At 42.6% G+C, this 10,962-nt stretch overlaps 1 protein-coding gene across 6 annotated transcripts in view; it reads left to right on the forward strand.

Moving 5' to 3' along the window:
- The window catches only part of LOC148395973 (NT-3 growth factor receptor-like), a 154,957-nt gene that overhangs the window by 27,265 nt on the left and 116,730 nt on the right, over positions 1-10,962 (forward strand). For 2 of the 6 annotated variants that reach the window (XM_088379877.1, XM_088379876.1), the window contains exon 5: positions 6,063-6,210. The exons of 1 other annotated variant lie outside the window; for it this stretch is intronic. In XM_088379877.1, the coding sequence (XP_088236003.1) occupies positions 6,063-6,181 (119 nt within the window). In that variant the 3' untranslated portion in view covers positions 6,182-6,210. Of the gene's footprint in view, positions 1-250; positions 413-6,062; positions 6,211-10,962 lie in introns of those variants that run through there. 3 more of the 6 variants (XM_088379878.1, XM_088379880.1, XM_088379872.1) reach the window with 3 other exon arrangements.

Consider the following 10,962-nt stretch of genomic DNA (forward strand, 5'->3'; position numbering starts at 1 on the left):
TTGTTGCACAGCAATGACTCTGAGACTATAAGAGTGGTGAGAGTTCATCAGAGCAACAGCCTGGGGGAAGAAGCTGTCTCTGTGTCTGCTGGTTTTTGCGTACAAGTAGTTCAAACAGACTGCAATCTGGTTGAGATGGGTCTGAAGAGATGTTACTTGCATGTTTCCTGGTCCTGGACAGGTACACGTCTTGGATAGGTGGGAGGTTGATTCCAATGATCTTTTCTGCAGTCCTGATTGTCTGTTGCAGTCTGTGCTTCTCTTGTTTGGAGGCCGATCCAAACCAGACAGTGATGGAAGTGCAGAGGACAGACTGGATGATGGCAGTGTAGAAGGTCTTCAGCAGCTCCTGCGGCAGGTTGAACTTCTTGAGCTGTCTCAGCAAGTACAACCTCTGCTGGGCCTTCTTCCGAAAAGAGTCTATGTGGCCGGTCCATTTCTGGTCCCGAGAGATTGTGGTTCCCAGGAACTTGAAGGTGTCTGTGGAGAGAAAGGTATTACTGCGGATAGTGAGGGGTGAAAGTGGTGAAGGGTCTCACCTGAAGTCCACTGTCACCTCCATGGTCTTGAGCGGGTTCTGCTCCAGGTGGTTTTGGCTGCACCAGTGGACCAGCCGCTTTGGGGGGAATTTTTAGCAGCATGGGCGATAATTAGAGGTATCAATGTTTTTGATTTATGTCATCGCTAACACACACTGGGCAATTATTAGAATATTGGCGATAATTAGAATGAATATGGTAATTGAGTAATAATTAGGGCGGCACGAGTGGTTACCACATCTCCCTCGCAGACAGTAGTCACCTTCATTTTCCTCTTTTTGGTAATTTGCAAATTCCATTCCTTTATACATTTTTTAAAATAGAACTATATTTCTGCTTTCCTTCATTTTATCTTCTAGCCCATTCCACACAGTTACTCCATAGGATGATATGCACTTGCTCCTGAGATTGGTGCGAGCATACCCCATATCCAAGTTACCTTTTTTTAATCACTTCACTGGTTTCTTTTATATCAAACAAATTGTTTTAGGTTCATTACCTGACATGTTTCGGCGGTTTCATCAGAGGCGGATGAAGGCGTCAGGTAATGAACCTAAAACAATTTGTTTGATATAAAAGAAACCAGTGAGGTGATTAAAAAAAGGAAAAACAAGATGAACTTTATACAATTAAAAGTTACCTTTTCCTCTCAAATTATATCCCTTATCTTTTTAAATAAATACATTTTGAATGCTCCCTGGGAGTTTTTGAGTCTTCTCTCGATACATTATCTGTGCCAGTCTAAATTTGAATAAGTCCATTAGCTTTGAAGCGTTTGATTTTAAAAACAAATTATTTGTATGATATTGAAATCCAACCTTGTGTACAATTCTCATAGCTTTTTTCTGTAGTATAATTAATGGTTTAAAGTATTTATGTATGCATTTCCCCATATCGCCACACAGTAAATCAAATATGGTAAGACAATACAACAATACAGAGTATACAACATTCTCTGCTCCAGAATATGTTTTGCACTGCACAGTACTGCAATACTCCTTGCTACATTGGTTCTAACGTATCTTATATGAGGTTTCCAACAGAATTTATTGTCTAATATTACTCCTAAAAATTTGATCTGATAAACTTGTTCAATATTGACATTATCTATTGTTACGTGAACCTGTGTATCTATTTTACAGTTTCCAAATACCATCAGTTTGGTTTTGTCTACATTGATGATGATGATAGAACTTTATTCATCCCACAGCGGGGAAATTCACTCGTCACAGCAGCACATATGAGTGCAAGAATAATACGAGTGCAAGAATAAAACAAGTGCCATAATTTCAAAGAAGGGTAAAAAACCAGACAAGGACAAATACAAGTACCGCTAGTAGAGACGAAACACATTAATTTAACAGGTGCCACGCATGTTGTAAAGTCTGACAGCAGAGGGAATGGAGGACCTGCGGAACCGTTCTTTCCTACACCGAGGGTGCAAAAGTCTGCCGCTAAAGGAGCTGCTCAGGGACCGCACAATCTCATGAAGGGGGTGAGAGAGCTGGTGGATGTTGGAGACTTGGAACCTGCTGGATTTTCCAGCACCGCCGTAACCCTTTTAGGCATTGAGTTCGAGGTCTCCAACATCCACCAGCTCCGTGATGTCATCATGGAAGAGTGGAAAAGGATTCCAGCGGCAATCTGTGAAGCTCTGGTAAACACCATGCCTTTAAAGGGTTACGGCGGTGCTGGAAAAAAATGGTGGCCACACAAAATATTGACATTTAGGTCAAATTTTGACATTTTCAGTTGGGGTGTACTCACTTTCGTTGCCAATATTTTACACATTCATTGTTGTATTTTGAGTTACTTTGAAGTAACAATACATTTACTTTGCTATCCAAGCTCTACAGTGACGACTTAACATTGTCTCAAACTGTAATTTCTTCAATGTTGTCCCATGACAAGATATAATTTAAACATTGCAGAAATGAGAGGGGTGTACTCACTTTTGTGAGATACTGTAAGTCAACGCGCAACTTCTGACGTCACACGACACGACGGCACACATTACATAATTAATTGCGCATAACGGTTCCGCTATACTACAAACCGGATTCGGTTGAAGTTGGGAAATTGTGTAAAATGTAAATTAAAAACAAAATACAATGATTTGAAAATCCTTTTCAACCTATATTCAATTGAATACACTACAAAGACAACATATTTAATGCTCAAACTCAAAAAGTTTATTTTATTTTTCAAATAATAATCAACTTAGAATTTCATGGCTGCAACACGTGCAGTAGAAGTTGGGGAAGGGCATGTTTACCACTTCATTACATCACCTTTCCTCTTAATAACACTCAAATGTTTTGGAAGAGAGGAGACTAATTCTCTTAGCTTCCTTCTCATGTGGAATTCTTTCTCATTCTTGCTTGATGAACCGCTTCAGTTGTTCAACAGTCCGTGGTCTACCCTGTCGTATTTTACGCTTCATAATGCGCCACACATTTTCAATGGGAGACAGGTCTGGACTGCAAGCGGGCCAGGGGAGAACCTGGACTCTTTTACTTCGAAGCCACGCTGTTGTAACACGTGCAGAATGTGGCTTGGCATTATCTTGCTGAAATAATGAAAAAGTTGTCGCTTGGATGGCAGCATATGTTGCTCCAAAATGTGTATATACTTTTCAACATTTATGTTGCCTTCACAGAAATGTAAGTCACCCATGCCATGGGAACTAATGCACCCCCAAACCATCACAGATGCTGGCTTTTGAACTTTGCGTTGATAACAGTCCGGCTGGTCCGCTTCCTCTTTGGTCCGGAGGACACGACGTCCAGTGTTTCCAAAAACAATTTGAAAAGTGGACTCATCAGACCACAAAACACTTTTCCATTGTGCATCAGTCCATTTTACATGAGCTTGGGCCCAGAGAACCCGGCAGCGTTTCTGGATGTTATTCATATATGGCTTTTGCTTTGCATGGTAGAGTTTTAACACGCACTTACTGATGTAATGACGAACTGTATTTACTGACAGTGGTTTTCTGAAGTTTTCCTGAGCCTATTTGGTGATATCCTTTACACACTCATGTTGGCTTTTAAAGCAGTGCCGTCTGAGGGATCGAAGGTAACGGTCATTCAGTCTTGGTTTCCCGGCCGTGGCGCTTACGTGCAGTGATTTCACCAGATCCTCTGAACCTTTTGATATTATGGACCGTAGATGTTGAAATCCCTCAATTCCTTGCAATTTTGCTTTGAGAAATGTTGTTCTGAAACTGTTTACCTATTTTCTCACTCAAAGTGGTGAACCTCGCCCCATCCTTGCTTGTGAATGACTGAGCATGTTTAAGGAGGCTCCTTTTATACCAAATCATGGTACCCACCTGTTCCCAATTAGCTTGATCACATGTGGGATGTTCCAAATAGGTGTTTGATTAGCTTTTCTCAGCTTTCTCAGTATTTTTTGCCACCTTTCCCAACTTGTACTGGACGTGTTGCAGCCATGAAATTCTAAGTTAATTTTTATTTGGCAAAAAACAATTACGTTTATCAGTTTGAACATTAAATATGTTGTCTTTGTAGTGTATTCAATTAAATATGGGTTGAGAAGGATTTTCAAATCGTTGTATTATATTTTTATTTATATTTTACACAATTTCCCAACTTCAACTGAATCCGGTTTGTAAATCACCACAAATGAAATGCTCCCGGCAACACACCAAACACAAGTCATAAAGACAACAAAATACATTTGCTGGTGACCGTTAGTCGCCGAGCCATTCCGTAACGGCTACTCGTACGATGCGAGGCAAACTTAAAGGAGGGCACCGAAGTTATCAATCAAACGGCGAACACGTGAAACAAACCGCGATGAGACAAACGGCACAGCAGTAGACAGTAGTAACATGCATCCATCCATCCATCCATCCATCCATCCATCCATCCATCCATCCATCCATCCATCCATCCATCCATCCATCCATCCATTTTCTGAACCGCTTAGTCCCCACGGGGGTCGCGGGTGTGCTTGCGCCTATCCCAGCCGTCATCGGGCAGTAGGCTGGGGACACCCTGAAACGGTTGCCAGCCAATCGCGGGGCACACAGAGACAAACAACCATTTGCACTCACACCGAGGGACAATTTGGAGTCTTCAATCGGCCTACCAAGCATGTTTTTGGGATGTGGGAGGAAACCGGAGTGCCCGGCGAAAACCCACGCGGGCCCGGGGAAAACATGCAAACTCCACACAGGGAGGGCCGGAGGTGGAATCGAACCCGCATCCTCCTAACTGTGAGGCAGACCTGCTACCCAGTGCCCCACTGAGCCACCCAGTAGTAACAATGAAATGTATATACTCACTTTGTGTCAAAGGCGCACACAATCACAGCAACATACTCAGTCGGTACCAGCAACCTTTAACTTACCGCTGCGCACAAGTGAATAAGCATGTGCTCCTCAGGCAGTCCTGTCTACATTCTACCGTGGCACCATTGAGAGCGTCCTCACCAGTTGCATCGCTGTCTGGGGTGGTAACTGCACTGAACAGAACTTGAAGGCCCTGCAGCGCATAGTGAATACGGCTAGTAAGATTATTGGTGCTTCGCTCCCCTCCCTGAAGGACATTTACACCTCCCATCTCGCCCGCAAGGCAACCTCGATTGCCAGTGATGTGAGTCACTCGGCTCACTCTTTGTTTGACCTTCTGCCCTCTGGGAAGAGGTACAGGAGCCTGCGCTCCCGCACCACCAGACTCGCCAACAGCTTCTTTCTCCAGGCTGTTAGGGCCCTGAACTCGCTACCCCCTTCTGCATAGCGTGCGGCACTGTTGCGCTATTTTCGGGAATGTCTGCTGTACGCGCACTTGCTCCTTTTTTTTTTTCTCTGCTCCTCTTATTTATTTATTGTTGTGTTATTTATTCATTATTTATTCAGCACGCTTTTGTTGTACTTCTTTACTTGTTTGTCTGTTGTGAGCTATGTCTTGTCACCGTGGGATAGGGGGGAACGAAATTTCGGTTTCTTTGTGTGTCTTTGGCATGTGGAGAAATTGACAATAAAGCTGACTTTGACTTTGAAAAAAAAAAAAAAATAATAATAATGTCTAGACCCTGAATGTAGGATGACCCCCACTTTTTCAGTCTTATTTCAATGCAAAAAACATCGTCTTATATTCGGGCCAATACGGTACGTTGATTCAGGCTACAATTGCGGGCGCCATTACAAGAATGATGCAATAAACACATTACAATACACATTACAATAACCAATATTGATGAATTAGTCATGCAGTAACATGAGGTTCCGCTGTTCGATTCCCGCTCTGCCTGAGTTACGTAAGTCGCTCCTGATTATAAGTCGCACCCCAGGCCAAACTATGAAAAATACTGCGATTTATAGTCCAGAAAATACGATCTTTGAAAAGAGCTAATTTCGACCTATATAATCGACAGGCTGAGGCTTCTATCAGACCCTAGTTCCAAATCAATCAATCAATCAATCAATCAATCAATCAATCAATCATTGTCAAGTGGGATTACTTACTCAATTTAACTCTGTACTTGGTGTTTCAGTGAAGCCTGTGGATCACGCTATCATCATTGTGGCCACATTCGTGTTCGTCGCCACCATGGTGCTAACGGTGGGCGTCGGCATTTTTGTTTACAGAAGACGACAGACCCAATTGTTGTAACGGAATGTCACCGCGGCAACAAGCAAATGGTGAGTAAGATCGGTCATCAATATTCAGTATCATCATTCAACACATCTATTTTGCGGGGTTAGATCACCAAAATGATTCCCGAGCGCGGCACCACTGCTGCTCACTGTTCCCCTCTCCCCTAGGGGATGGATCAAAATCACATGGGGATGGGTTAAATGCAGACGACAAATTTCACCACACCCAGATGTGTGTGTGACGATGATCATTGGGGGGACTTTAACTTTAAAGTGCATATGTATGCATTTCCCCATAGCTCCACACAGTAAGTCAAATATGGTAAAACAAGACAACAATACAGAGTATACAACATTCTCTGCTCCACAATATGTTTTGCACTGCACAGTACTGCAATACTCCTTGCTACTTTGGTTGTAATGTATCTTATGAGGTTTCCAACGGAATTTGTTGTCGAATATTACTCCTAAAAATTTGATCTCATAAACATGTTCAATATTGACATTATCTATTGTTACTTGAACCTGTGTATCTATTTTACGGTTTACAAATACCATTTTGTCTACATTCAATGATAATGTATTAATCTCCTGTTTTATACAGTGGGATAACCTTAGCCGTTTTCATTTTGCTTGGGAAAGTACCTGTTTTAAAGTACAAATTCCGGATGTATGTCAGAGGATTGACCACTCCATCAACAACTTCCTTAATTAAGGCCATATCAACATCATTCCCATCTGTAGATGTTTTATTTTTGCAGGATTTTATAATATCTAAAACTTCTTTCTCATCACCCGCTTTCAAGAACATTGAACTTGGAATAATTTCAGTACCCTCTCCTACTGCTCTCGCCTGCTCTATTGACGGGTCACTGATACCCTCAGCCAATTTCGGTCCTACGTTCACGAAAATGCATTCAAATCATTGACCGCATCTTCCATATTGTTTATGGTGTTGTTATTATCCATGAAGTGTTCAGGATACTATTTGTTAGCAGCTCCTTTCCGAATAATACTGTTTAAAACCTTCCATATCCCTTTACTATTGTTTCTATTTTTGTCTATTAACTTGCTGTAGTAATCCTTCTTGCTCCTCCTCATAATTTGCGTCATCTTATTTTTATATCTTTTGTACTTAATTTCTGTCTCTATGGTTCTATGTTTTATAAATTCTCGATACATAGAATGTTTCTTTTTACTGGCATTTTGTAGACCTTTTGTGATCCATGGGGACTCTGTATACTTATGCTTCCTATTGCATTGCTTTAGTAGGCAGTTTTTATCATACAATGACATAAATCTTTCGAGGAATATACCATATGCTATGTCTACATTACACTCATTATACACACAATTCCAATCTTCCATCAATAGATCTGGTCTGACACTCAGGGATTCTGATGTTCTTCTGTAAATGTTACTTCTATCCTTTACATTATTACAATAGCAGTCATAAACCACAAAAACAGGCAAATGGTCACTTATATCATTCAGCAATAACCCACTAATTATATTGTTTTCCAAGCTATTTTTGAATATGCTTGGCTTGGTGGTCATAGGCAAGAGACACATACTAAACAATGTATCATAGAACTTGTCAGTCTGTTTATGTTTGTTGGGATACAGAAGATCTATATTGAGATCACCACAGATGAAGTTCAGTTTCTGATTTGTATTGGCAAATAATCCCTCCATAATGTCCTTAAAAATGTCAATGCTGGAGCCAGGAGCTCGATAAACACAACTAACAATTATATTTCTTTTTTTTCCCATGTCGATTTCTATGGTAATACATTCCATTACATTAGCAACAGTTACAGTCATATTTTCGATCACGTTGAAGTTGAGATTCTGGTCTACAAACAAGGCCACTCCCCCTCCCTTTTTATCCATCCTACACTTGTACTTGAGTTCATAACCTTTTAACTCAAAAACTGCACCCTTCTCTGAGGTAATCAAAGTCTCAGAAACAGCTACAATATTGAATTGCTTCTTAAAATGGTATAAGTACTTGTTACGGCTACTCCGACTTTTCCAAAAAGGTAACAAAAAACATCAGAGTAGTTGTGAGGAAGGAGGTCTTCGACTCACTGAAAATATAGCACGTGCACAGAGGTTTTCCGTTTCAAAAACAAGGTTTAGGATTTATTCACCACAAAACAGAAATTTTCTCTGGGGTTGACTTCCACAAAAAAAAAATTAGAATTATAATTCAGAGCGTGGTAGCTTTCAAATCAGAGCGTTTTAGCGGTTGAAAAACTATATCACTCCTCCTCTCTCCATTCCTTAAACAGCAGAATCAGACCAAGGGAAGCCAGGTGTCCTCACTCCCTTATCAGGAGAAGGCTGGCAAGGAGGAAGAGGAGGAGCAAGTGATCTGAGCAGCAAAAGGCAATTATAATCAATAATCGTTAATCTACAATACTCATCATTTTCATAATTTTTATCTTTAGCATTTCAAATCTTAAAGAATAATTTAGGCTCCAACAGTACTCCTTAATGTGTTGAAAATTTGCGTAAGGCTTCTGCTATTAAAATGGATAATTGACAGTCCTTGACTTACATTGATTTTGGCATTAAATTGGTCATCTGTATAATACCGTGTTTGCCGGTGTATAAGTCGACTCGGTGTATAAGTCGACCCCCTAAAATTCGACGGAAATTTACGATTTTATGATAAATCCTTTGTATAAGTCGAGCTCAATTGTTGCATTATATTAAACTTCAAAATTCAATCAGAAATATGCGAAATTTATTGACGAAATATGTTCAAATTCGTGAGTTTGTAGCGAGCGATCTATATGCCATTTTAAATATTATTTACTTCATGACCCTGTGATATTACGCGCCGAGAGGGACTAACAACAATGAACACTCTTAGAAACTGGTTTATTTTTAGTTAAGAAACAACAAATTATAATTATAAAGTGATTGCCGGTACATAGAGTTCAAAATTCGTCTTCATCGTCGCTATTTCCGAAAAGCGTTTGGCGAATATTTTCTAAGTGCCAACGGCTCTTGCGCCATAAAGTGTCCGCCTCGGCTGGTTCCCCATGTCGGCCAGAACAAGTGAAAATTCGGCCTCTTCCCCTGGAAGTCTGGCCAAGTTCGGCGAATATTTTCTAAGTGCCAACGACATTCATTTAGACATGGCGATTGAATGTTTACGTACCGGTAGATATTGTCGTTGCTTGACGCGCGATGACTCGCACATTCGCTCAGTACCCAGTACTTCCCCCTAGCAGTCATCGTCGCTGCCTGGCTTTCGATGTCCGTTATTGAGGTGAGAATATGTGAAATTGTTGCTGAGGATGCGTGTTAATGCGACGAACGCTTTATAATGTCAAAGTCAAAGTCAACTTTATTGTCAATTTCTCCACATGCCAAAGACACACAAAGAAACAGAAATTTCGTTCCCCCCTATCCCACGGTGACAAGACATGGCCCACAACAGACAAACAAGTAAACAAGTATAACAACAGCGTGCTGAATAAATAATGAATAAATAACACAACAAATAAATAAATAAGAGGAGCAAAAAAAGGAGCAAGTGCGCGTACAGCAGACATTCCAGAAAATCGCGCAACAGTGCCGCACGCTACGCAGAAGGGGGTAGCGAGTTCAGGGTCCTAACAGCCTGGAGAAAGAAGCTGTTGGCGAGTCTGGTGGTGCGGGAGCGCAGGCTCCTGTACCTCTTCCCAGAGGGCAGAAGGTCAAACAAAGAGTGAGCCGGGTGACTCACATCACTCGCAATCGAGGTTGCCTTGCGGGCGAGATGGGAGGTGTAAATGTCCTTCAGGGAGGGGAGCGAAGCACCAATAATCTTACCAGCCGTATTCACTATGCGCTGCAGGGCCTTCAAGTTCTGTTCAGTACAGTTTCCACCCCAGACAGCGATCCAACTGGTGAGGACGCTCTCAATGGTGCCACGGTAGAATGTAGACAGGACTGCCTGAGGAGCACATGCACGCCTGAGCTTCCGCAGGAAGTACAGGTGGCGCTGAGCTTTCTTTGCCAGTGACGCGGTGTTTGCGGACCAGGATAGGTCCTCACTGATGTGCACCCCCAGGAACTTGGTGCAGCTCACCCTCTCCACCACAGCACCGTCGATGATCAGCGGCAGGTGTTTTGTGTGACCCTTCCGGAAGTCAAACACAATTTCCATGGTCTTGTTTACGTTCAGCAGGAGGTTGTTGTCCCTGCACCACGTGGTCAGAAGGTCAACTTCCGACCTGTACCGAGTCTCGTCGTCCTTCTTGATGAGACCCACCAGAGTCGTGTCTCAGCAAACTTCACTATGCAGTTGTCGCTGTAGGTCGCAGTGCAGTCATGCGTCAGCAGGGTGAAGAGCAATGGACTGAGCACGCAGCCCTGGGGGGCCCCCGTGCTCAGCGTGATGCTGGCGGAGATTTCGTCGCCAACACGCACCACCTGAGGCCTCTGACAGAGGAAGTCCAGTAGCCAGTTGCAGAGGGAGGTACTGAGGCCCAGCTCGTCGAGTTTGCAGATGAGTCGCTGCGGCACAATGGTGTTGAAGGCAGAGCTGAAGTCCACAAACAGCAACCTCACATATGAGTCCTTTCTCTCCAGGTGGGTGAGGGCCGAGTGGAGGGCAGAGCAGATGGCATCCTCAGAGGACCGTTTGGCACGGTACGCAAACTGGAAAGGGTCAATGGTGGGGGGGAGAACGGATTTGATGTGCTCCATGACAAGCCGCTCAAAGCACTTCATGATGATGAGCGTCAGTGCCACGGGGCGGTAGTCATTGAAGCAGGACGGTGCAGGTTTCTTCGGCAC

This window comes from Syngnathus floridae, chromosome 6, assembly GCF_059516105.1.
Source record: "Syngnathus floridae isolate MCC-2025c chromosome 6, RoL_Sflo_1.0, whole genome shotgun sequence".
Taxonomy (NCBI): Eukaryota; Metazoa; Chordata; class Actinopteri; order Syngnathiformes; family Syngnathidae; genus Syngnathus; species Syngnathus floridae.